Genomic DNA, 27,188 nt, shown 5'->3' with positions numbered 1-27,188 from the left:
CAATCGTTCACCACTACTGTCTGCTTTCTGTCTCAGCCAATTTCGTATCCACGTTGCCACTGCCCCTTTAATCCTATGGCCTTCAATTTTGTTAAGTATTATGTGGCACTTTACCAAATGCCTTTTGAAAGTCCTAAGACACATCAATCACGCTACCCTCATCCATCAACCCTTTCCGTTACTTCAAAGAACTCAATTTGCCTTTAACAAATCTATGATGGCTATCACTTATTAACCACTTTTTTGAAGTGACAATTAATTTTATCCCAGATTATGGTCTCAAAAATTTTCCCCACGACTGATGTTAGGCTGACACACCTGTAGTTACCCGGTTTATCCCTGTCCCCTTTTTTTCAACAGGGGTGTAACATTTGTAATCCTCCAGTCCTCGGGCACAGGCAGGGGCAGATCTGTCAATCGGTCTGAATGTTGAGTAATGGTGGTTGTGGGGAAAGCTATCAATTGTGCCTGCCCCCAATTGCTACTCAGAAACATGAGCTGCAGTGACACACACAGGACCTCAGATGACGACCGGGTGAGGCTCAACTAAAGAAAGACCTGTATTTATATAGCACTTTCACAACCTCAGGATGTCCCAAAGCGCTTTACAGCCAATGAAGTACTTTTGAAGTGTATGTGCTGTTATAATGTAGGAAACACAGCAGCCAATTTGCACACAGCAAAATCCCACAAACAACAATGTGATAATGACCAGATAACCTCTTTTTTAAAAAAAATGTTGGTTGAAGGATAAATATTGGCCAGGACACCAGGAAGAACTCCCCTGCTCTTCTTCAAAATAGTGCCGTGGGATCTTTTCTGCCCACCTGAGGGCAGACAGGGCCTCGCTTTAACGTCTCATCCAAAAGACGGCACAGACAGTGCAGCACTGTCTTGGTACTGCACTGGAGCATCAGCCTAGATTTTGTGCTCAAGTCTCAGGAGTGGGAGTTGAACCCATAACCTTCTGACTTGGTGGTGAGAGTGCTACCGACCGAGCCAGGGCTGACACTATGACATTCTCACAGCTGAATAGCTTGCTGATATTCACCAAGATCACATGGAGATATTAGCGATCTGCCATATTCTGCAGTTGTATATACTCGAGTATACATCACGAGCTTCAGGAAGGGAGAGGTTGGGGTTAGGGGGAAAAAAAAAATCAATTATCTAATGTCTCAGCAAAGGCTCTCAGTTGGGCTTCTTCCTCGAATCAGTCACCAAGACTGCATTTCATGAAATCAGTAAAAGGGATGGGGAGAAAGATGAGGTTTGGGGGGGGGGGGGGGGGGGAAAGAGAAAGAGAAAAAGTGTGAATCTTGAGTTCTAACTTCCTGTAACTAATCTCATTCTCACTACTGTGCTGCTATAGAAGGTTCATTCACACATAGCTAACATTGAAAGACAGCATAAATCATAGTTGAGATATATTTCATCTTTATTGAGTGCAATTATTACACAGCCACCATTAACATCATCATGCTGAAGCTGATTTCTTTCAAAAACATAACCAAGGGGAAAACAATGTTAACCCTTTGTTCAACACTGCCTACAGCAGCACAACAACAGCTGATAGAAATGTACGGTATACATAATTCATCCTACAGATTTTTCTGGTTTCATTTCTTTTTTGTGTTTCTCTCATGCAACAGTAATAGCCTACAGCAGAGACTAGCTTCTCACTTTGTTGTGCAGATTGATTTGAAGTTTATAGATTGACAAAATTGTATCTCCCTATAAATCTTCACTGACTCCTTACTGTTCACTACTGATCGGGTTACCTCTTGCCCTCTCTATTTCTAGAGGATGTGAGATTCAAACTTCAAATGTGTTCAGAAACAAGTGCTCTTCTAGTCCTGTACATCAAAGTAATCAATGATTGGTTCTTCTTTGAATGGCTTTTGCAGGGCGACTGTTCCATTGTCAATCCTGCAAGGTTACAGAAAATTCTTTTAATTTGTGCATTTTTCAGTCAGCAATGAACACATCACAACATGTAACTGATCTGCTTATACATCATGTAATTCCATCCTATTATGTGATATCTGTTGAAATCTTGAACAATATTTCCATTACACAGCATTTAGCTGAACACTACTAAAACATTCTTGTTGCTAGAATTTGATTGAGGGATTAAAAATCTGAAAATGAAGGGGGAAAACACATCAAGACAGGTCTCATTGATGAGTATATTTTTGTTGTAATTTCAATATGCACATGAATACATTTTTAAAACTGGGACATATTTAAAAAATACACTTTAGTTTAATTATATTGAGATATGCTACACAGATTGAGAATGCCATACAGCTAGTCTTTCATGAACCAGGTTACTTCTAAATTGAGCTTTGCATCAACAAAATTCACAATTACAACTGGCCTAGAATTCTAAATAGCTGAAAATATGTAGCTGTCAAGTCAGTTCAGTAAAGGGCACGGACAAGCCTAATGGCACATTTAGCAAGGACGGGTTTCAGTCACTACCTATCAATCCTACAGCCAGGGTTTCAAACCCAGCCCAGAAAAAGGTCTGCAGTGCTGGAAAACTGTTTAACTTTACAGTTTCAGAAGATGAAAGTGTGTCTTTTTCAAAAAATAAATTCTTGGGATGTAGGCTGAAAAGGCTGGCATTTATTGCCGATCCATAGTTGCCCAGGTTTGATACAACTGAGCGGCTTTATAGGCCACGTCAGAGGGCAGTTATGAGTCAATCACATTGCTGTGGAACTGGAGTCATAGGCCAGACCAGGTAAGGGCAGCAGTTTTCCTTATGTAAAAGGACATTAATGAACCAGTTGGGTTTTTAATGACAATCCAATAGCTTTATGGTCACTTTTACTGATAACAGCTTTTTTCTCCCCCAGATTTCCAGATTGGTTAAACGGAATTTAAATTCTCAAACTGCCATGGTGGGATTTGAACTCCCATTCACTGGATTATTAGTCCAGGCCTCTGGATTACTAGTTTAGTTACATAACCACTACGCTACTGTACCCATGGACCTAAGATGTTACAAGTGCTCTCTAAATTACATACTTGGCTTCTGAGCATCCTGAGCTTTTTTAGTAGAACGAGAGGAATAAATGTCAAGATCAAAGTTTGCAGATGATACAAAGATGGGAGGGAAAGTAGAGAGTGAGGAGGACATAAAAAACCTACAAGGGGATATAGACAGGCTGGGTGAGTGGGCGGAGATTTGGCAGATGCAATACAATATTGGAAAATGTGAGGTTATGCATTTTGGCAGGAAAAATCAGAGAGCAAGTTATTATCTTAATGGCGAGAAACTGGAAAGCACTGCAGTACAAAGGGATCTGGGGGTCCTAGTGCAAGAAAATCAAAAAGTTAGTATGCAGGTGATCAAGAAGGCCAACGGAATGTTGGCTTTTATTGCTAGGGGGATAGAATATAAAAACAGGGAGGTATTGCTGCAGTTATATAAGGTATTGGTGAGACCGCACCTGGAATACTGCATACAGTTTTGGTGTCCATAATTAAAAGACATACTTGCTCTCGAGGCAGTACAAAGAAGGTTCACTCGGTTAATCCCTGGGATAAGGGGGTGGACATATGAGGAGAGGTTGAGTAGATTGGGACTCTACTCAATGGAGTTCAGAAGAATGAGAGGCGATCTTATTGAAACATATAAGATTGTGAAGGGGCTTGATCGGGTGGATGCGGTAAGGATGTTCCCAAGGATGGGTGAAACTAGAACTAGGGGGCATAATCTTAGAATAAGGGGCTGCTCTTTCAAAACTGAGATGAGGAGAAACTTCTTCACTCAGAAGGTAGTAGGTCTGTGGAATTTGCTGCCCCAGGAAGCTGTGGAAGCTACATCATTGAATAAATTTAAAACAGAAATCGACAGTTTCCTAGAAGTAAAGGGAATTAGGGGTTACGGGGAGCGGGCAGGAAATTGGACATGAATTTAGATTTGAGGTTAGGATCAGATCAGCCATGATCTTATTGAATGGCAGAGCAGGCTCGAGGGGCCAATTGGCCTACTCCTGCTCCTATTTCTTATGTTCTTATAAGATATATTCGCAAGCACTGCACAGATAAGCCCTGCTACACCTGGCTTTGCACTGTGTAGATTAAATTTAAGGAGTCGTACAACACCAGGTTATAGTCCAACAAGCTGACGAAGGAGCAAAGCTCCGAAAGCTTGTGATTTCAAATAAAGCTGTTGGACTATAACCTGGTGTTGTACGACTCCTTAAATTTGTCCACCCCAGTCCATCACCGGCATCTCCCCATCATAGATTAAATTTGATACTTGCTTCCTCAAATTTTTTTTAAATATTTGCAGAGTTGCAGTTTATGGTCTGGATCATATTCTAGGGAAACTATAGGAGGTAATTACATTCCCGACCATGGCATTTGCTGATGTCAGGTGCCATCTGGCAGCACTGACCCAGATGGTTATTGCACAATATAAGAGTTTTGCACAAAAATTGGAATTTATTTTGACCCACGTTTGAAGTATGTAGAAGATTACAAATAGTATCTTTTTAACTCCGGGCAAGGCCTCAGAAGATCGCCAGGTGGAAATGCGATGGTTGGAGACTGCAGGATATCAGTCCGAACAATCATGTCAGATCCTGCGCTACTGCATTTAGAAGGAAGCATTTCTCCTTGAACAGTAAAGGGAGAATTCTCCCTTATGAATGCAGCAGGTATCTTTTATGATTGGTATTGTGCTATGGTTTGGATCGGGAAGATGGAATGGATTGGCAAAGATTGTTGCAATCTGTAAAGTATGGGTGTTGATCAGCCTAGAGTTGGCTCTTGGCTATCAACACTGGATGGATGTTACATTGCCTCCCCTGATGCAGCAGGGTTGGATGCCTGGCCTGGCCTACTGTCACTGAAGTCTTTTTTCTTTTTAGTATCAGTGGCACCTGTAGATGAAGCAGATGTTTGAAATGCCTCAGAGGGAAATCACCTCTCTCTGATTCATCCCAAGTTCAACTCCAGTGCTGTGCAGAGGATGCCAGAAGAATATTATTATTTTACATAGTTAAAGTTTTTTTTAATTGAAGATTTAGCTTGGTTTTGCATACAAGAATTCTTTCCTGTGAAATCACAGTTGCCAGCCTGAAGTTGATGCTCATCATGGTACTTACTTAAGTGCCTGTTGCCTATAGTGGGCAATTGGTGGTGGCGGTCTTGTTGCCATCTCTCTTTCAATCAATGAAGTCAATGAAGTATTTGGACATACAGATTTTCCTCTGGGAAGAAAAATGATTTATTGAAATAGTCCAATTAGGTAAAGAAAGCCTCAACACAAGTCAAAATCAAATTCTGCTTTTTAGCATAAAATATAACCAGGTACTGAACTACAAAGAAAAGCTGTCTCTTTCATATGGTTTACCAGAGTGAAAGAACAAATCTTGGTGTAACAGATAAAATTCAAGTGGCTACTTTTACAATTCCACTCAGTGTGGCAGGTCCAGCGCACACAAGGGAGACAACATTAGCATTAATCTTTAGACCGTCAGCATCTTCACAATTGTTTCTTAGCTCCCAGGCTTTGTTTTTCTAAAAATCTACCACCACCTGTATCAGGACCATCTGTTACAGCAAGTCTTGGGATGAACCCTCACAACCTGTTTTTTTTTGAAAGGTTTGTAATCAAACTATATGTCTGAAATACAGTCATACCAGTTTCTTTGCAACTCATTTAATTGTAATTCCTGTTTTAACACAGCCATTTCTAAAGTCCATTTTTTTCCCTCTATATTTCCAATTGTAAAATGTTTTGTTGCAATTTCAACTTATACACAAGTGTGGCGCACAGAAATCCCACTTTAACAAGACTTTTCATCTTTGAATCAGAGGCTTTCACCTCGCAATCTGATTGGGTTAGTTGGTCAATGTGCCTAAAAACTGGTTTGCTCTGGTTTCCAGTCATCTCTAATGTCAGTTAGTGTTGTGCGGGTGAAGGAGGAATGGGAGTCGAATTTCAAAACAGCTCAACAAACGATGTTATACTGTAGTCACCTTATGATTCTGTAAAAATCCTTCGCAGCATAAAAAAAAAGCGAAGTGAGCATTTTTCTTTAATTTATGTTATACTATATTCACCCTTGTTATAAGACTTTTAGGCATCTAAAGGTTGCCATGCACCAGACCAGCCTTGATTTTGTTGCTTCCCATATTATAGAAATTCCCTTTTTAAAATCCCAATCTGTGAGGTAGTCCCTAGCGGGTGCTATTAAGCGAGTTCGTTTGTGTTCTTTATTCACAGCTGGTTAGTGTTAAGCTTGGACTTTCAGACCCAGTAACTCCAAGTTCTAACTCTTAATTGTGTAGTATTTTCGTTACCACTTTCAAAAATCTTAAATTAAGATTCAGTTTGAAGGCTATTTCAGCCATTCAATGTTGGTCTTACTGGAGTCTGAACTGAATGCCATAGAAGCCAAAAGCAGAAGCATCTGTTGACTAGATTATTCACCAGTAACCATGTTGATACTGAGGAATGGAACATTTCATTTCAGGTAAACAGTATCAGCATCAAAACACTCATGTCAGTTTTAACACAGGATAGAGTAGAGGAAGCTTCACTCTGCCTAACAATAGAAAGAATTCACATCGACATAACACCTTTCATTCTGGAATGCTGGAATCTATTAAGGATGTGGTAACGAGGCACTTAGAAAATCATAATATGATTAGGCAGAGTCAACATGGTTTCATGAAAGGGAAATAGTGTATGACAAATCTATAAGAGTTTTTTTTGAGGGTGTAACTAACAGGGTAGGTAAAGGGGAACGAGTGGATGTAATACATTTGGATTCTCAAAAAGCATTCGATAATGTGCCACACAAAAGGGGTTAGTGGTAATATATTAGCATGGCCAGAGGATTGGTTAAAGGACAAAAAACAGAGTAGGGATAAACGGGTCGTTCTCAGGTTGGCAGGCTGTAACGAGTGGGGTGCCGCAAAGATCGGTGCCTGGGCCTCAGCTATTTATAACCTATATTAATGATTTAGACGAGAGAACCAAGTGTAATGTATCCAAGTTTTCTGACGATACAAAGGTAGGTGGGAAAGTAAGCTGTAAGGAGGACATAAAGGGGTAAATTTTAACCCCACAAACAGGTGGGTTGGGGGCGGGTGGGAAGGTTTAAAAAAAAAGTAAAACCCGACCCCAACCCGCCTACTTCCGGTTTTAACAGAGGCGGGTCGAGGGTCTACAAGGATATAAAAAGGAAGAGGGTAGCTAAAGTAAACATTGGTCCCTTAGAGGATGAGACTGGGGAAACAATAATGGAAAACAAAGAAATGGCAGAGGAATTGAACAGATATTTTGTGTCTGTCTTCACAGTAGAAGACACTAATAACATACCAATAATAGTAGAAAATCAAGGGGCAAAGGGGAGGGAGGAACTAAAAACAATCACTATCACTAGAGAAGAAGTACTAGGTAAACTAATGGCTCTAAAGGCTGACAAGTCCCTTGGACCTGATGGCTTGCATCAGAGGGTCTTAAAGGAAGTGGCTACGGAGATAGTGGATGCATTGGTTGTAATCTTCCAGAATTCACTAGATTCTGGAAAGGTCCCAGCGGATTGGAAAGCCGCAAATGTAACACCCCTATTCAAGAAGGGAGTGAGACAGAAAGCAGGTAATTATAGACCAGTTAGCCTAACATCTGTCATTGGGAAAATACTAGAATCCATTATTAAGGAAGTAGTAGCAGGACATTTGGAGACTCATAATACAATTGAGGAGAGTCAACATGGTTTTATGAAGGGGAAATCATGTCTGACAAATTTATTAGAGTTCGTTGAGGAAGTAACAGGCAGGGTGGATAAAGGGGAACCAATGGATGCAGTATATTTTGATTTCCAAAAGGCATTCGATAAGGTGCCACATAAAAGATTACTGCACAAGATAACAGCTCATGGTGTTGGGGGTAATATACTGACATGGATAGAGGATTGGCTAACTAACAGAAAACAGAGTGTCAGGATAAAAGGGTCATTTTCAAAATGGCAATCTGTAACTAGTGGGGTGCCGCAGGGCTCAGTGCTGGGGCCTCAACTATTTACAATATATATCAGTGACTTGGATGAAGGAACAGAGTGTCTTGTGGCCAAATTTGCTGATGATACAAAGATAGGTGGAAAAGCAAGTTGTGATGAGGACATGAAGTGTCTGCAAAGGGATAGTGACAGGTTAAGCGAATGGGCAAAAATTTGGCAGATGGAATATAATGTGGGAAAATGTGAAGTCATCCACTTTGAGAGGAAAAATAAAAACGCAAAATATTTGAATGGAGAAATACTACAAAATGCTGCAGTACAGAGGGATCTGGGTGTCCTCGTACATGAAACACAAAAAGTCAACATACAGGTGCAGCAGGTAATCCGGAAGGCAAACGGAATATTGGCCTTTATTTCTAGGGGGATGGAGTATAAAAGCAGGGAAGTCATGCTACAACTGTACAGGGTGTTGGTGAGACCACACCTGGAGTACTGTGTACAGTTCTGGTGCCCTTATTTAAGGAAGGACATACTTGCATTGGAGGCAGTTCAGAGAAGGTTCACTAGTTGATTCCGGGTATGGAAGGGTTGTCTTATGAGGAAAGATTGAACAGGTTGGGTCTATGCTCATTGGAGTTTAGAAGAATGAGAGAAGATCTTATTGAAACATACAAGATTCTAAGGGGACTCGATAGGGTAGATGCAGAGAGGATGTTACCCCTCATGGGGGAATCTAAAACTAGGGGGCATAGTCTCAGAATAAGGGGTCGCCCGTTTAAGACAGAAATGAGGAGAAATTTCTTCTCCCAGAGGGTCGAGAATCTTTGGAATTCTTTACCCCAAAAAGCTGTGAAGGCTGAGTCATTGAATACATTCAAGGCTGAGTTAGACAAATTTTTCATTAGCAAGGGAGTCAAAGGATATGGGGAAAAGGCGGGAAAGTGGAGTTGAGGTAAAAATCAGATCAGCCATGATCTCACTGAATGGCAGAGCAGGCTCGAGGGGCCGAATGGCCTACTCCTTCTCCCATCTCTTATGGTCAGGCAGCCGAACCACTCTCAGGAGGTGGGTTGGTCCGTAAAATCTTTTAAAAAGGAGGCTGCGGGCCTCCATTTTAATCGTTTTTTTTATTTTTAACTCCTGGGTACCGGGATTCCTGGGCCTTCTGATTCTCGCCACGTGAGAGGCGGCAAGAAAGGCTGGATCAACAGATGAGTGCCTTTATCACATTGCTTGTGGGCCAGGAGAAACAGAAGTGTTTCCCCCAGGCCCAACAAGCTTACATGTCGCGATCCTCCGAACCCCACCCCCTCACAATCTCCAACCCCCCATGACTGAGCCCAATGATCCCCCAATGATCTCCGACCCCCCCCATCCTGACCAATGACTGATCTGACCGCCCCCCACCCCACCCCCCCATCTAAGACTTACTTGCTATTCCCCATGAGGGGTAACATCCTCTCTGCACCTACCCTATCGAGTGCCCTCAGAATCTTGTACGCTTCAATAAGATCTGCTCTCATTCTTCTAAACTCCAATGAGTATAGACCCAACCTGTTCAATCTTTCCTCATAAGACAACCCTTCCATACCCGGAATCAACCAAGTCCGTGAGCGGGAGGAGAGTGTAAAAGCAGAGTTCCGAGAGGTGAGTGCAGTGTAAAAGGAGAGTCAGAGAGGTGAACGCAGTGTAAATTTAAGGCAAGTCATGGCAGCAGAGCTCGCACCCGTGATATGCTCCTCCTGCACTATGTGGGAAGTCATGGACACTACAAGTGTCCCTGGCAACTATGTGTGCAGGAAGCGTGTCCAGCTGCAGCTACTGGCTAACCGCATTTCGGAGCTGAAGCTGCGGATGGATTCATTGTGGAGCATCCACGATGCTGAGATTATCGTGGATAGCACGTTCAGTGAGGTGGTCACACCGCAGGTAAAGATTACGCAGGCAATAAGGAAATGGGTGACCACCAGGCAGAGTAAAAGGACTAGGCAGGTAGAGCAGGAGACCCCTGGGTCCATCTCCCTCTCAAACAGATATACCGCTTTGGATACTGTTGGGAGAGATGGCTTATCAGGGGAAAGCAGGAAGAGCCAAGTTCGTGGCACCTTGGCTGGCTCTGCTGCACAGGAGGGGAGGAATAAGAGTGGCAGGGCTATATTGATAGGGGATTCAATTGTAAGGGGAACAGATAGGCATTCTGCGGCCGCAAACGTGACTCCAGGATGGTATGTTGCCTCCCTGGCTAGGGTCAAGGATATCACTGAGCGGCTGCAGGGCATTCTGGAGGGGGAGGGTGAACATATTGGTACCAACAACATAGGTAAAAAAGGGATGAGGTCCTGCATGGTGAATTTAAGGAGTTAGGAGATAAATTAAAAAGCAGGACTTCAAAGGTAGTGATCTCAGGATTACTACCAGTGCCACATGCTAACGAGAATAGACCAGATGAATGCATGGCTGCAGGGATGGTGTAGGAGGGAGGGATTTAGATTCCTGGGTCATTGGGACCAGTTCTGGGGAAGGTGGGACCTGTACAAGCGGGATGGGTTACACCAGAGCAGGACCGAGACTGATGTCCTCGCGGGGGTGTTTGCTAGTGCTGTTGGGGAAGGTTTAAACCAGAATGGCAGGGGGATGGGAACCTGAGCAGGGAGACAGAGGAGGGGGGAAACAAGGATAGAAACAAAAGACAGAAAGGGAAGAAGCAATAGTGGAAGGCAGAGAAAACAAGGGCGAAAAACAGATAGTTTTATTTTGCACTATGACCCTAAGATGACTAGCAACCTTAAAAAGACAAGTCTAAAGGCAGTGTGTCTAAAAGCGCAGAGCATTCGCAATAAGGTAGATGAATTAACAGCGCAGATAGATATTAATGGTTCTGATATAGTTACTATCACAGAGACAAGGCTGCAGGGTGACCAAGGATGGGAACTGAACATCCAGGGGTATTCAATATTTAGGAAGGACAGGCAAAAACGGAAAGGAGGTGGGGTAGCGTTGTTAGTAAAGGAGGAAATCAATGCAATAGTGAGGAAGGATATTGGCTCGGAAAATCATGATGTTGAAATGTGGAATCTGTATGGGTGGAGCTAAGAAACACCAAGGGGCAGAAAACGTTGGTGGGGGTTGTCTGTAGGCCCCCAAATAGTGGAGATGTAGGGGAGGGCATTAAACAGGAAATTAGAGGCACATGCAAGAAGGGTACAACTATAATCATGGGAGACTTTAATTTACATATAGATTGGTCAAACCAAATTAGCAATAATACTGTGGGGGAGGAATTCCTGGAGTGTGTACTTGATGGTTTTCGAGATCAATACGTTGAGGAACCAACTAGAGAACAGGCGATCCTAGAATGGGTATTGTGCAATGAGAAAGGATTAATTAACAATCTTGTTGTGCGGGGTCCCTTAGGGAAGAGCGACCATAACATAATAGAATTCCTCATTAAGATGGAGTGTGAAGTAGTTGAATCCGAAACTAGGGTCCTGAATCTAAATAAAGGAAATTATGAAAGTATGAAGTGCGAGTTGGCTATGATACATTGGGGAACTTTACTAAAAGGGATGACGGTGGATAGGCAATGGCTAATATTTAAAGAACGTGTAGGAATTACGACAATTATTCACTCCTGTCTGGCACAAAAATAAAACAGGAAAGGTGGCTCAACGGTGGCTTACAAAAGAAATTAGTGATCGTATTAGATCCAAACAGGAGGCATATAAAATTGCCAGAAAAAGCGGCAAGCCTGAGGATTGGGAGCAGTTCAGAATTCAGCAAAGGAGGACAAAAAGAGATTGATTAAGAGGGGAAAAATAGGAGTATGAGAGCAAACTAGCAGGGAACATAAAAACTGACTGTAAAAGCTTCTATAAATATGTCAAGAGAAAAAGATTAGTGAAGACAAATGTAGGTCCCTTACAGTCAGAAATGGGGGAAATTATAATGGGGAACAAAGAAATGGCAGAACAATTAAACACATACTTTGGTTCTGTCTTCACAAAAGGAGGACACAAATAACTTGCTGGAAATGTTAGGGAACCAAGGGTCTAGTGAGAGGGAGGAACTGAAGGAAACCAGTATTAGTAAAAAATAGTGCTAGGGAAATTAATGCGGCTAAAGGCGGACAAATCCCCAGGGCCTGATAATCTACATCCCAGAGTACTAAAGGAAGTGGCCCTGGAAATAGTGGATGCATTGGTGATCATCTTCCAAAATTCTACAGACTCGAACAGTTCCTACAGATTGGAGGGTGGCAAATGTAACCCCACTATTTAAAAAAGGGAGAGAAAAAAAAACAGGGAATTACAGACCAGTTAGCCTAACATCAGTAGTGTGGAAAATGCTAGGGTCTCATAAAAGATGTGATAACAGAACACTTGGAGGACATTAACAGGATTGGACAAAGTCAGCATGGGTTTATGAAAGGGAAATCATGCTTAACAAATCTACTGGAGTTTTTTTTGAGGATGTATCTAGTAGAATAGATGGGGGAGAACCAGTGGATCTGGTGTATTTGGATTTTCAGAAGGCTTTTGATAAGTTCCCACACAAGAGGTTAGTGTGCAAAATTAAAGCACATGGGATTGGGGAGAATATACTGGCATGGATTGGGAATTGGTTGACAGGCAGGAAACAGAGAGTAGGAATAAACGGGTCTTTTTCCAGGTGGCAGGCAGTGACTAGTGGGGTACCGCAGGGATCAGTGCTTGGGCCCCAGCTAGTCACAATATATGTTAATGATTTGGATGAGGGAACTAAACATAACATTTCCAAGTTTGCAGACGACACAAAGCTGGGGTGGAATGTGAGCTGTGGGGAGGATGCAAAGAGGCTCCAATGTGATTTAGACAAGTTGGGTGAGTGGGCAAGAACATGGCAGATGCAGTATAACATGGATACATGTGAGGTTATCCACTTTGGTTGTAAAAAGAGAAAGACAACTTATTATCTGAATGGTGATAGATTGGGAAAAGGGGAGGTGCAATGAGACCTGGTTGTCCTTGTACACCAGTCGCTGAAAGCGAGCATCCAGGTGCAGCAAGCAGTTAGGAAGGCAAATGGTATGTTGGCCTTCATCGCAAGAGGATGAAAGTTCAGGAGCAGGGATGTCTTACTGCAGTTATACATGGCCTTGGTGAGACCACATCTGGAGTATTGTGTGTAGTTTTGGTCTCCTTATCTGAGGAAGGATGTCCTTGCCATGGAGGGAGTGCAACAAAGGTTTACCAGACTGATTCCTGGGATGGCAGGACTGATGTATAAGGAGAGATTGGGTCGACTAGGCCTATATTCACTAGAGTTTAGAAGAATGAGAGGTGGTCTCATCGAAACATATAAAATTCTAACAGGACTAGACAGACTAGATGCAGGGAGGATGTTCCCGATGGCTGGGGAGTCCAGAACCAGGGGTGTCAGTCTCAGGATACAGGGTATGCCATTTAGAACCGAGATGAGGAGAAATTTCTTCACTCAGAGGGTGGTGAACCTGTGGAATTCTCTACCACAGAAGGCAGTGGCGGCCAAGTCATTAGATGTATTCAAGAAGGAGATAGATATATTTCCTAATGCTAAAGGGATCAAGGGATATGAGGAAAAAGCAGGAACAGGGTACTGAGTTAGACGATCAACCATGATCATTTTGAATGGCGGAGCAGGCTCGAAGGGCCGAGTGGCCTATTCTTGTTTCTATTTTCTATGTTTCTATGCTGGCATCCACTCCTTGGGTATTCTCCCGTCCGACTGACGGCCAGTCAAAATCGTAAGGGCATCCGGGAAACCCGTACTTCTGGGTTTCCCATCAGGAAACCCCAACAAACCCTCTTCCCGGCTCCCTGTTAAAATTTACCCCAAAGAGTCTGCAAAGGGATATAGACAGGTTAAGTGAGTGGGCAAGAAGGTGGCAGATGGAGTGTAATGTGGGGAAATGTGAGGTTATTCACTTTGGTAGGAAGAATAGAAAAACAGAATATTTTTTAAATAGTGAGAAACTATTAAATGTTGATGTCTAGAGGGATTTAGGTGTCCTTGTACATGAAGCACAGAAAGTTAACATGCAGGTTCAGCAAGCAATTAGGAAGGCAAATGGAATGCTGGCCTTTAGTGCAAGAGGGTTGGAGTACAAGAGTAAGGAAGTCTTGCTGCAATTGTACAGGGCTCTGGTGAGACCACACCTGGAGTACTGTGTACAGTTTTGGTCTCCTTACCCAAGAAAGGATATAATTGCCTTAGACACAGTGCAACAAAGGTTCACTAGACTGATTCCTGGGATGAGAGGGTTGTCCTCAGAGATTGAGTAGAATGGGCCTATTCTCTCTGGAGTTTAGAAGAATGAGAGGTGATCTTGTTGAAACATAAGATGCTGAGAGGGCTTGACAGGATAGATGCTGAGAGGCTGTTTCCCCTGGCTGGAGAGTCTAGAACTAGGGGGCAGTGTCTCAGGATAAGAGATCAGCCATTTAGGACTGAGATGAGGAGAAATTTCTTCACTCAGGGTTGTGAATCTTTGGAATTCTCTACCCTAGAAGGCTGTGGATGCTCTATCATTAAGTATATTCAAGACTGAGATTGATAGATTTTTGGACTTTAAGGGAATCAAGGGATATGGGAATTGGGCAGGAAAGTGGAGTTGAGGTTGAAGATCAGCCATGATCTGATCGAATGGCGGAGCAGTCTTGAGGGGCCGTACGGCCTACTCCTAGTTTTTATGTTCTTATGTTCTTTCATGACGTCCCAAAGCGCTTCAAAGCCACTGAATTACTTTTGACCTGTGGTTAGTGTTGTTTTATATCCAAGTTGTGTAGAGCAAGATCCTACAAACAGCAATTAAATAAATGACCAGTTAATCTGTTGTTAATGTTGTGGTTCAGTTGGTAGCACTCTCACCTCTGAGTCAGAAGGTTGTAGGTTCAAGTCCCATTCCAGGGACTTGAATACATAATCTAGATTGACACTCCAGTGCAGTACTGAGGGAGTGCTGCACTGTCAGAGGTGCTGTCTTTCGGATGACATATTTAACCGAGGCCCCATGGACATAAAAGATCCCACGGCACTATTTCGAAGAGCAGGGGAGTTCTCCCACATGTTCTGGCCAATGTTTATCCCGCAACCAACATCATTGAAACAGATTATGTGGTCATTTATCTCATAACTGTTTGAGGAAGCTTGATGTGCGCTGTTTCGGCTGCTGCATTTTTCTACATTACAATAGTGACTACACTTCAATAGTACTTCACTGGCTGTAAAGCGCTTTGGTCATTGTGAAAGCTGCTTTTTAAATACAAGTCTTTCTTCTTTCTAAAAATGTGCCTCAGTCCCAACTTCAGAAGGGTGCCTACTAAAGCCATGTGGCATTTTTCCATTTAAAACAGAAATCTTGTGTCCTCTCAGTGTGACTGCCAATCACTGTTGAAATGCAGATAGTTTTGTGCTGTGGGCCTATGCCCAGTAGGGACTGAATATGTCCCTGTGAAACCCATTTCACATAGAATCTTTACAGTTATCAGACAAACACATGCTAGATTTGAGGGGAAAGATAAATATCTTTTCCACTGAACTAACTGGTTCCCTATGCATCAAGCAAATATGAACAGCAGAAAAAGAAATGTCCATCCTTTTTATGTGGGTCAGGAGGGTGTAAAGATAAGTAAAAATAAAACGTAATTTTAAGGCCTGCTTTAGCTTCCTCAACACTCACTTCACAGCAGTGATAACAACATTGCGCTTGGGCTCACTGTCATAGCTGATGCTTTCAACACCATAGACCTCAGCCAGCTCATGAATGATCCTGCGATGCTCCCGGTTCATAGGGGGATAGCAACGGCTCTTCTTCTGCTGTTTGCCCTGGATAAAAAAGAAACTATTTAATATTTCCAAAATTAAAAAAAGGAAGTGCTGACCTGTATTTAATTATCTTTACTGATTTACTTTATAGGAACATAGGAAGTATGCCATTCAGCCCTTTGTGCCTGCTCTACCATTTGATAAGATCCATGATGTGGAGATGCCGGTGATGGACTGGGGTGGATAAGGAATCTTACAACACCAGGTTATAGTCCAACAGTTTTATTTGAAAATCACAAGCTTTCGGAGCTAACCTCCTTCGTCAGGTGAGTGAAGGGTTCTAAAAACGCACATCATATATTAGGCTGGGAGACGATCACAGCAAATCAAAGGTGTCGTTGGTGTTCAGACACCTTTGATTTGCTGTGATCGTCTCCCAGCCTAATATATGATGTGCATTTTTAGAACCCTTCACTCACCTGACGAAGGAGGTTAGCTCCGAAAGCTTGTGATTTTCAAATAAAACTGTTGGACTATAACCTGGTGTTGTAAGATTCCTTACATTTGATAAGATCATGGCTGATCTGTGATCTAACTCCATATACCTGCCTTTGGCCCATATCCCTTAATACCTTTGGTTGCCAAAAAGCTATCTATCTCACATTTAAATTTAGCAATTGAGTTAGTATCAATTGCTGTTTGCAAAAGAGTGTTCCAAACTTCTACCACCCTTTGTGTATAGAAATGTTTTCTAATCTCACTCCTGAAAGGTCTGGCTCTAATTTTTAGACTGTGCCCCCTACTCCTAGAATCCCCAACCAGCGGAAATAGTTTCTCTCTATCCACCCTATCTGTTCCCCGTAATATCTTATAAACTTTGATCAGATCACCCCTTAACTTTCTAAACTCTAGAGAATACAACCCCAACTTGTGTAATAACTTTAACTTGGTAACATTTTCAATTTGGTCAGGGGAGGGGGGGAAATACTGCCGCAGTCTTGAAAAGATTAACAAGACGACAATTCTGCAAGTTATTTTCTCTGCCTGTCATATCATTACCTCATTGAAAGGCAGCAAGGAAACCCATTCTCAGGCCTTTGTCAATGTGGTTTTGCAGGGGCCAATAGGAAATAGATTACAGTGGTTTGCCCCATTTTTTCTCTCTCCAGAAAAGTATCTGATCGCCTCGTGGAACTTGGCCAGGAAAGAACAGGAACTCTTTTAAAAACTAAGCCACAAGAACTTGCATCTTACCACTTCACAGCACAGTACTGCACCCATTTTATGAACTTTTTTTGATCCTTATTTTAGGAAAATGTAAGACGGTAAATGCAGTCTGTTACTTTTGTCAAAACTTCTTTAACATTAACTTCTCCTGAATATCTGCTTGTATTGTCATTAGGTTTTAGTGACATAGAATGTTCAGGAAGACAAACTTTCAGAGTGCAATAACCCTGATTTGTGACAAAAATCCACAGTAGAGGGATTCTACCCCCAAAAAAGCCACCATCACTTTTTGTCATCTGCCTTTGATTCTGAACTAATGGGGGGAGACAGGGATATTATCATTAAACTATTGGCAGCATATCCCATCTCCCTGCTGGGTGACCATTTCCAAAACAGCACCAGGCTCAACAGTGAATAATACCGCTAAGATTTTCGTGCATTTGGCTCTGTTCCAGATGACCTTCCACCATTGCATTTATCTGTCCTTTTGCATACAGGCTTTTCAGATAGGACCAGTGGGTTTGTGGGTACATTGATAATAAAGGTGGTTCATTGACTGCACCACTAACCTTATTGACAGCTTCCACAAGAGCTTTCATTTCTTCTTCCACTTCAGTTACAAACTTCAGATCTTTCCTTCAGTCAGGAATAAAGGAAAACAAACACAAACGTGACAATGCATCAATAGTCAGAAAACTGAGCACATACCAATAAACATTTGGCTATAATAAAACTTACATTTAATCAAGTCAACTTTTCAGGGTATGCCATATCCTGATTAATTTAGTAGATGAGCATTATACATAATTAAATAACTTTTAATGAGGTAGACCACATTTCTATTCTTCATTTTCTTCTTTTTTCATCATCTTTTTGACCACTCCAAACAGATATATTTCACAGCTATTCACCATTTCGTATCAATCCCTGAACTATGTGGGCAGGACATGCCCAGATTATGGACTCCTCTTTGAACACAAAAATCATTACAATTTCACCATACCCAGTTATTTACAAGATATGGAGTAGGTACATTTTCTCAAATCTTTCAATATGGAATAAGAATCACCATTCATAAGATGAATTAGCTGCTTTAGGTTTTTCTATTTTGGCAAAGAAACCCATTTAAAAAAAAATTGAAGGTCAAAGGGCACACTTCAATTGTGTAGCAGTGAGGGGAAATAGTTTTTTGACAAATGGCACTAAATCGACACAACTCAGGAGTACAAAAACATGAGTAAGTTCAGTTATGTACAAATCGAACTTGAACAAATAGCAGTGCTAGTGTTTCCTATGGCAAGATGATGCAAATCCACAGTAATTTTTTTTTAAAAAAAGGCGCCAGGACCATGAAAGCTGGAAATCCAAAATAAAAACAGAAAATGTATAAATCAAGCAGATCAGTCAACATTTGAAAAGACAAGTTGATTCAGGCGAGACTCATCAGAACTGGGTGAAGGGTTTCATCAAAACTTTAACTTGTCTCTCGTTCAGTTGCTCACTGACCATTTGTATAACTCCAGCATTTCTGCCACTATTTTTGAGCTGTGAAAATTATACATTTAGCCATGAGTATTGTTTGCCACATTAATAAAGTCAGTCACTATAGAGATTTCATTGTGACTGTACCAGCATGAAATACCGAAGTGTTAAAACTGATTAATCCATCTGCTTTGTAACCAGGATGTTATATATCCAGTTACAGTTTTAAAATTGGTTGCCATATATCTACGCTTGTTTTTCAAAGCTTACAATCACTGCCTACCTTGCATCTTCCTTCAGACTGTCACTGTATTTGGATCCTAAACCGCGAGTGTGAAATGGATCTGAGGCAGGGTTAATATTTAAAGCTACCGCTACTCGCCTGTGAAAAACATACATAAAACTTAGTAAACACATAGGAACAGCAAGGAGAAATGTAAAAGACTTCTGAGTGACAGACAAGTTAGCATCCAAGATATTGGAGCAGAATGGTGCAGCGGAAGCATGCCATGCCCATAACCCAGAGCTCAATGGATCAACACCGTTCTCTGCGAGCAGCCTGGTCAACTTTTAGGTGCCTGCTATGGCACAGTGGTAGTACTCTCACCTCTAAGTCAGAAGGTTGTGAGTTCAAGTTCCACTCCAGAAACTTGAGCACATAATCCAGGCTAACACTTCAGAAAATGTTGGATGTATCAAACCGATCAGGCACTGTTTGAAAAAAGTTGTTTAATCTGAGGGAGTACTGCACAGTTGGAGGTGCAACCTTTTGGATGAGACGTTAAACCGAGCACCCGTCTGCCTTCTCAGGTGGATGTAAAGATTCCATAGCATTATAAGAAGAGCAGGGAAGTTCTCCCTGTGTCCTGGCCAACATTTATCCCTCAACCAACACCTAAAACAGATGACCTGGTCATTTATTTCATTGCTGTTTGTGGGCTCTTACTGTACTAAAATTAGCTGCCACGTTTCCTACGTTACAACAGTGACTACACTTCAAAAGTACTCCATTGGTTGTAAAGTGCTTTGGGACATCCCAAGGTGAACCCACAAACTTTTGGCCTAGAGCTGAGAGTGCTACTGCTGAGCTAACGCTGACACCCGAGATAAATCAGCAAGGACAAGGGTGATGGGTTAGGATATGGACCTGAATGAGCTGAAAAGTATTATCTTGGGTTCATGTTATCTAAGCAATTTAATAATTTATATAACTCAATGTTAAGTCCCACTCCCCTTCCCCCTTTGGCTTTCTTCTCACTAGACTTTGGAACTTAAGCTTCTCTAATCTTTCCTCATAGCTCATCCCCTTTACACCATGCTCTTCTATGCATCCTCTCCAATGCATGTGCATCCCTTTTGAGGATTGGCAACCATAGTTGCACAAAGTATTTTAGTGTGGGACAATAAAGCTGTTCCTAGTGTTTGAGTAGATTTATTACTGTAACAATGGTGGTTTTTCTTTCAATACTAGTGAGTGAGCTGAAAATCTATAAAACCAAATCAGGCTTAGCCAGTCTTAAGTTAAGCCAAGAGGCAACGTGTACTTATATTCTGGTACTCCCATAAAACAAGTTACAATTTCCCATTAATGATTCTGAATCCATTGCATTGTACCGCTGCACAACTCACCTGTTTCTCTCCAATGTTGCACATTCTTGATCACATTCCAATCTGTATAGAAAAATAGCAATTTAATACCAGCACAACCTTCCTGACACTCACACTTTACTTCAAATATTGAATAGCCCACACACATTTCCAAAATGTACTCATTATAATTAGTACTAAATATCATCTAAGCTTTTAAAACAATGTTGAAAGTAACACAAAAATACGACCTGTTCACTTGGATAATACAGGTTAATATTTCATCAAAAATGTCAACCCTTGGTGCTTTTAGATTTGCTTTTGCAATCTCAAATTTTCAGTTTGGAAAATTATTACTATTGATAAAAACTACTTATGTAAGCTAATGCTCTAAAACCATCTACAGATATGTTCAAGAATGATTTACCTGGTCTGTTTCATTTCTTTCTTAGAAATAAATCTACTGATTTCCACTGAGTCTCCAAGATGCATGTCAGAGAGTTTACTTGCCATAGCAATAGCAGTTATCCTACAGACAGTAGAAGCAAAGAACAACAAAACCAGACAACTTGTTATCTCTCCATGCCAAAAAGTTATTCTCACAAACCACAAGTGACAAACCCACAAAGCAGAGGGGCAGGTTCAACTTAACTCTATAATTATGCCATCACTATCATCAAAATCTGATATTTCAAACCATTACAGGAGACCATTTAGGAACATTCCATGGTTTATCCATCCAGGACCACCCCATTGATTAGGGATATGGCCTGCAGTGTTATCTGGAACCAGGTGGTAAGCATCCCAGCCCCAGCCTCCAGGTTTCATTAGTGAGCCAGGCTGGTTGGTTGATCAACAGTTCCCTGGAGTGCTGCAGACACACCTGACTAAGGTATTGAATCACCAAGGCTGCAATAAGGGTTGACTTGTTTCCAAACTTTCATCACCATACTTAATTAGAGGAGCACCAATTTCAGCGGGATGAGAACTGATCTGGCTCGGGTAAGTTGGAATCAAAGACTGGCAGGCAAAACTGTAATCAAACAATGGGCGGCCTTTAAGTGGGAGATGGTTCGGGTACTGCCTAGGTACATTCCCACAAGGGGGAAATGTAGGGCAACCAAAGCCAGAGCTCCCTGGATAACGAAAGAGATAGAAAGTAAGATGAAGCAGAAAAAGGGGCATATGACAGATGTCAGGTTGAAAATACAAGAACGAACCAGGCTGACTATAGAAAGCACGGAGAAGTGAAAAAGGAAATAAGAGGAGCAAAGAGAGCGTATGAGAATAGACTGGCGGCTAACATAACAGGGAATACAAAAGTCTTCTATAGGCATATAATTAGTAAATGGGTAGCAAGCGGATGGGTGGGGCTGATTAGGGACCATAAAGGAGATCTACTACGCAAGGAGGCAGAGGACATGGCTGAGGTACTAAATGAGTACTTTGCATCTGTCTTTACCAAGGAAGATGCTGCCAAAGTCACAGTAAGAGAGGAGGTAGTTGAGATACTGGATAAGCTAAAAATTGATAAAGGAGGTACTAGAAAGGCTGGCTGTACTTAAAGTAGATAATTCACCCAGTCCAGATGGGATGTATCCTAGGCTGCTGAGGGAAGTAAGAGTGGAAATTGCAGAGCTGCTGGATATAATCTTCAAATCCTCCTTAGATATGGGGGTGGTGCCAGAGGACTGGAGATTTGCAAATGTTACATCCTTGTTCAAAAAAGGATAAACCCAGCAAATATAGGCCAGTCAGTTTAATCTCGGTGGTGGGGAAGCTTTCAGAAACGATAATTTGGGACAAAATTAATAGTCACTTGGACAAGTATGGATTAATAAAGGAGAACCAGCACGGATTTGTTAAAGGCAAATAGTGTTTAACAAATGTGATTGAGTTTTTTGATGAGGGCAAAGGAAACAGTGTGAGACTGATTGGGTAGTTATTCAACCCTATTGAAAGGAAAGGAGACAGATGGTTATAGTGAGTTCCTCAGAGCAAAGATGTTGAAACATGTCAATTGACTGGTATTGTGTAGACGCAAATTGGGTATCACTCAAGCCCGGGAAAAATATACAGAATCCCGCTGACTGTTAAATTAGCCCTGACTTACTTGCAAAGACGATCAGAGCAATCAAGTAAAGAGGAAGTAAACAAGGACACAGTAATCTGTGTAAGATCAAGTTTGATGGGAGGAATATCACACATAATTAAAGTAAACAAGGACACAGCAATCTTTGTAAGGAAATAGCTGTTTCAAAGCCAGTTGTTTTTAAAATAGTGTTTCAGTGGTGAACAGAGACACTCAGTATATGCATATTAATTAGGTTTCAGTAGGCATGTTCACGTATAAGGAAAGGTAACATGAAGAATATGCTTTGCTGTTAGTTTGTAGTACAATACTGAAGGTGATGTCTCTACTGTACCCTGAGAGAGACTGGAATTAAAGAACGCATACCTACTTTTGAACGTACTCTGTTAGTTCAACTGGTCTCCATGCCAAATTTAGAAGGAGTGCAAGCCAAAAGACGAATTCATTCTTTCTTTGACAAAATTATTTTTGGCATTTAAGACGACTCTCGTACATGCATTCTTTAACAACATAGACCTTCAAAAGGAGTTTGATAAAGTGCCACATAATAGGCTTGTCAGCAAAATTGAAACCCATAGAATAGAGGCAGTGGCAGCATGGATACGAAATTGGCTAAGTGATAGGAAACAGATAGTGGTGGTGAAGGGTTGTTTTTCGGACTGGAGGAGGGTACACAGTGGTCGGTACTGAGACCACTGCTTTTTTTGATATATATTAATGACTTGGACTTGGGTGTACAGGGCACAATTTCAAAATGTGCAGATGCCACAAAACTTGGAAGTGTAGTAAACAGTGAGGAGGATAGTAATAGACTTCAAGAGGACATACAGGCTGGTGGTATGGGCAGACACATGGCAGATGAAATTTAACAAAAGAAGTGCGAAGTGATACCTCTCCTCATTCTTCCTGCTAAAATGTAATATAAACTAAATGGCACAATTCTAAAGCAGGTGCAGGAACAGAGAGATCTGGGGGTATATGGGCACAAATCGTTGAGGGTGGCAGGGCAGGTTGAGAAAGTGGTTAAGAAAGCATATGGGATCATGGACTATATAAATAGAAGTATAGAGTATAAAAACAAGGAAGTTATGTTGGACCTTCATAAAACACTGGTTTGGCCACAGCTGGAGTATTGTGTCCAATTCTGGGCACCGCACTTTAGGAAGGATGTGAAGGGCTTAGAGAGGGTGCAGAAAAGATTTACTAGAATAGTTCCAAGGATGAGGGACTTCAATTACTTGGATAGACTGGAGAAGCTGGGGTTGTTCTCCATACAGCAGAGAAGGTTGCGAGGAGATTTGATAGAGGTATTCAAAATCATGAAGGGCTTAGATAAAGTAAATAAAGAGAAACTGTTCCCATTGGCGGAAGGGTCAAGAACCAGAGGACACAGATTTAAGGTGATTAGCAAAAGAACCAAGGATGACATGAGGAAAAACTTTTTAACACAGCAAGTAGTTATGATCTGGAATGTGCTGCCTGAAAGGTGGTGGAAGCAGATTCAATCCTGGCTTTCAAAAAGGAATTGGATAAATATTTGAAGGGAAAAAAAAATTGTCGGTCTGTGGGGAATGGGATTAACTGGACTGCTCTTACAAAGAGCCGCATGGGCTCGATGGGCCGAATGGCCTCCTTCTGTGCTGTAACCATTCTATGATTCGATGAGTTACTCATTAGTGAATCAAATTACATGTCTAATATCCAACTTCCACACTGGAGAACCAGCTGCAAATGGAAGCAGTACAAACCTCTGGTAATTACTGGAAGCTTCACTGCAGATCATAATCTCTTTCCTGCGCTGACAGCCGCAATGTAATATCACCTGCAACACAACAGCTGTCATGGTAAACAGGTTTCAGTGCACTGCATCAAGATTACTTTCACACAGTATTCTAAAAAGAGTATAACATCCAAAAAGTGGCCTAATGTGGCTAATTTGTACACTTGCATCACTATCAAAGCCAGAGTATCAAATTCTTAGTGCATCAACGATGATTTTAAAAATGTAAAGTGCAAGACTAATTCAATAGTTATTTGATTATTTTAAGTGTAAAACTAGATTTTGTGTGACACCCTTTCCCTGCATTTTAAGACGCTGAGATCTGACAATGTAATGCTGGAGTCAATTAATGTGATCATTGTTTTCATCTTTGTTTTACCAACACTCATACATATTTGTATTACTCTTTTTTAAAAATCTACAGGCCTACAGATTGACATCTTGAAGTAAAATTTAAGCACAGTGGCTTAAATGCACTATAAGGGGCAACATAGGATTTTTTGATTTTATGTGCGGTCCTCACAAACTTGGAGCCACAGTGTTCTCTCCCAACTCTCACCACTGCCCATCTCAAGAACGGTCCAACATGATACAATACCGAATGGTGAGCTGCAGGTCAGCATCCACAATTCCCAACAAAGCAAGCTGCTGATCTCAACTGTGCTGCCATTGCAAGTTGTTGAGGCAGTGCTTTAGAAAATTGACAAAAGATCAAATTTCAGGAATGTCAAGAATGATCTCAAACACAGGGGGTTATCGCATAGAAACATTTTGGTATTACTGAATACAATAAAGCAGGCCTTGTGACTAAATGCTACTTCATAGAAATAGCAAAATGGTGCTGTGTGTTGGAGATCCCATCACACCGTGATGGAACAGCAGGATGTCCACAATGTCCCGTAAGGCGTGTACCCCTCCTCAGCTGTGCTAGCTTGGCTCAGTTACTAGTTGTGCTAGAGTCACAAGGCCATAGGTTGAAGCCCCACTTCAGGACCTGACCATGTAATCTTGGTGGACACTTCAGGGTGATGCTGAGGTAATGCTGCATTGTGCCATATTTAGGATGAGACGGTAAACCAAGACCCCATCTTACTGCTCAAGTGGATGTAAAAAAAATCCCATGGCACTACTCAGAAGAATACAGGCGTTCTCCAAGGTTCCTGGACAAAATTCCTCCCTCAGGTACTGCCACCAAAAACAGATTAACTGGCCACTCATTCACTTGACGTTTTTTGGACCGGTTCGTGCATAAACTGGCTGCCATGTTTACTTACAACAACAACACTGACTGCATTTTCAGTAACTCACTGCAAGGCTCTTTGGGATATTCTGATGACATAATACGTTATATAAATGCAAATTCTCTCTTTCACAAGGTTTATTTGATTTTCTGAACAGTATCTATTGTACCTCTGCATTGCATGGGGTCTTCGGACAAGGCGAATCTGGGTGGCATGGAGACGAACATGGATGATTACAGTCAGGTCGTGGAATGATACACAGCTGTTTACATTGCTCCTCAGTAACACAGTCGCCTTTGTGACAAATCTTCTTACATTTGTGCATTCCACAAGGCAAGAGTTTGTTACAGGCAAGCCCACAGGAAATGCCAGTAAGGTGACAAGGAATATTGTTCCGCGGCTGGAAGAAAAAGCGTTACATGGATTTAATGCAATATCAGATCCACTGCATATGACACATGCTTTATCACCCACGTGTAAACTTCCAAACTGACATTTGTTCAAAACACAGTTCTGAATTCTGCAATTAGCTTTGGAAATGTACAATTAGCCATTAATGAGAAGAATTGCATGCTTGATTTATGGCTTCAACACAAGTTATGGGATCAGTTAAGCAGACCTACAATACAATGGCAAGCTGATACCTGCAACAAACAGCTGAAGGTCTCCAAAATAGGCCATGACATTTCTGACAAATCATTTTGACAAAATTCATGTGAAATGGAGAAGAAACAATGTCTGCATTTATTGTGTGCAAACAGTTCCCAGCCACAAACTAATCTTACATTAAGCTTCTCAAATTTCCTAACAGCAGTTACTCTTCTAAAAAGAACTTTGGAACTTTTTTTTTGTTATTACAGGGTCCCTCTCTAGCTTTACTCTTACAACACAGCATAGGAAAAGACTTTGATCTTCTGTACTGCCTCAACATGTCCATTAATGACCCATGATTAACAATCCTAACATATTCTGGCTATTACTCTCCACTAATAAAAAAACACTTGAACCCCCTTATAGTGAACTTGGATTATTAATAATTGAAGTGTTCCAATACATTTACATGACCATGCAACCAAGTGGAGTAAAAATATTGATCTATTGCAAACTGAAGCAATCATTCCCCGCTTAGTCCACAAGGAGTAGTGGAATGCAACTAAAGATATCAATGCATCTAGTGCTTCCAGTAATCCAGCATTTAATGTCTGCATGATGCTGATTCGATCGTGTGAAACAGAAAACAACTCTACAGGTAAGTACCATCAATCACAAATACTTCCTAATATACGTCTCTATGGTTTTCCTTTATTGCTGCTCCACAAATTTTATTTTCAATAAATGATAATAGTCCCTGTATTTCATGCAGTGTAGACTAGCCTTAATACTTGGGGGTGAAGCAGCGTAAGGTAATTTTCTTGCAACGTGTTCACTCGTCATCATTGGTGTCAGTATACTTGGGTTTCGTTATGGAGCAAATGTAGCCTTCTAACTCACCTCAAGTCTGAGTATTCTCTAGATCAAGGCAACTTAAATGGAGTTTGATGAGTGAGGGGAGAAAATACACAGTCATTCATGACAGCAATATCAAACAGGCTGCTCTGTCACTTTCATCCACCTGTTCCAATCTTTGGTGTACAAGGTGTCATTTATATATATATATATATATATATATATATATATATTTATTTATATATATATATTTATATTTATATATTTATATATTTAAAAAGTAAATCTACTATTATCTAATTAGAGTTAAATAGTTTAATATGCTCATTCCAATTGTTACAGAAAACATATCAATCTAAAGATACCTTGTGATGTATGCTTTATATGCAAAGATTAATTTTCAATTTTTCACAGTATATTTTTGGGCAGGCTAAATACCAGAGTAGCCACCTCTTGTATCATTGTGATAAAATGCACTATAGACAGTCTCTTACAAGTGACAAAGTGTTAAAGCAGACATTTAAATAATAGCTACATTACATCGCTGCTCTCAATTGACT

The 27,188-nt window shown here is 41.2% G+C and overlaps 1 protein-coding gene across 1 annotated transcript in view; it reads right to left on the bottom strand.

The window, feature by feature from the left end:
• Positions 1-1,420: 1,420 nt before the first annotated feature.
• The window catches only part of nfx1 (nuclear transcription factor, X-box binding 1), an 84,481-nt gene continuing 58,713 nt past the window's right edge, over positions 1,421-27,188 (bottom strand). The window contains exons 16-24 of the mRNA XM_068004627.1: positions 25,352-25,582; positions 23,910-23,983; positions 20,497-20,598; positions 20,112-20,153; positions 18,766-18,864; positions 17,570-17,636; positions 15,688-15,833; positions 5,127-5,231; positions 1,421-1,929 (exon numbers count right to left, since the gene is read on the bottom strand). Of these exons, the coding sequence (XP_067860728.1) occupies positions 1,851-1,929; positions 5,127-5,231; positions 15,688-15,833; positions 17,570-17,636; positions 18,766-18,864; positions 20,112-20,153; positions 20,497-20,598; positions 23,910-23,983; positions 25,352-25,582 (945 nt within the window). The 3' untranslated portion in view covers positions 1,421-1,850. The remainder of the gene's footprint in view (positions 1,930-5,126; positions 5,232-15,687; positions 15,834-17,569; positions 17,637-18,765; positions 18,865-20,111; positions 20,154-20,496; positions 20,599-23,909; positions 23,984-25,351; positions 25,583-27,188) is intronic.

The sequence above is a fragment of the Heptranchias perlo genome, chromosome 2 (genome assembly GCF_035084215.1).
Source record: "Heptranchias perlo isolate sHepPer1 chromosome 2, sHepPer1.hap1, whole genome shotgun sequence".
NCBI lineage: Eukaryota > Metazoa > Chordata > Chondrichthyes > Hexanchiformes > Hexanchidae > Heptranchias > Heptranchias perlo.
The sequence above is the reverse complement of the archived record's forward strand: the minus strand, read 5'-3'. Positions and strand labels throughout refer to the sequence as shown.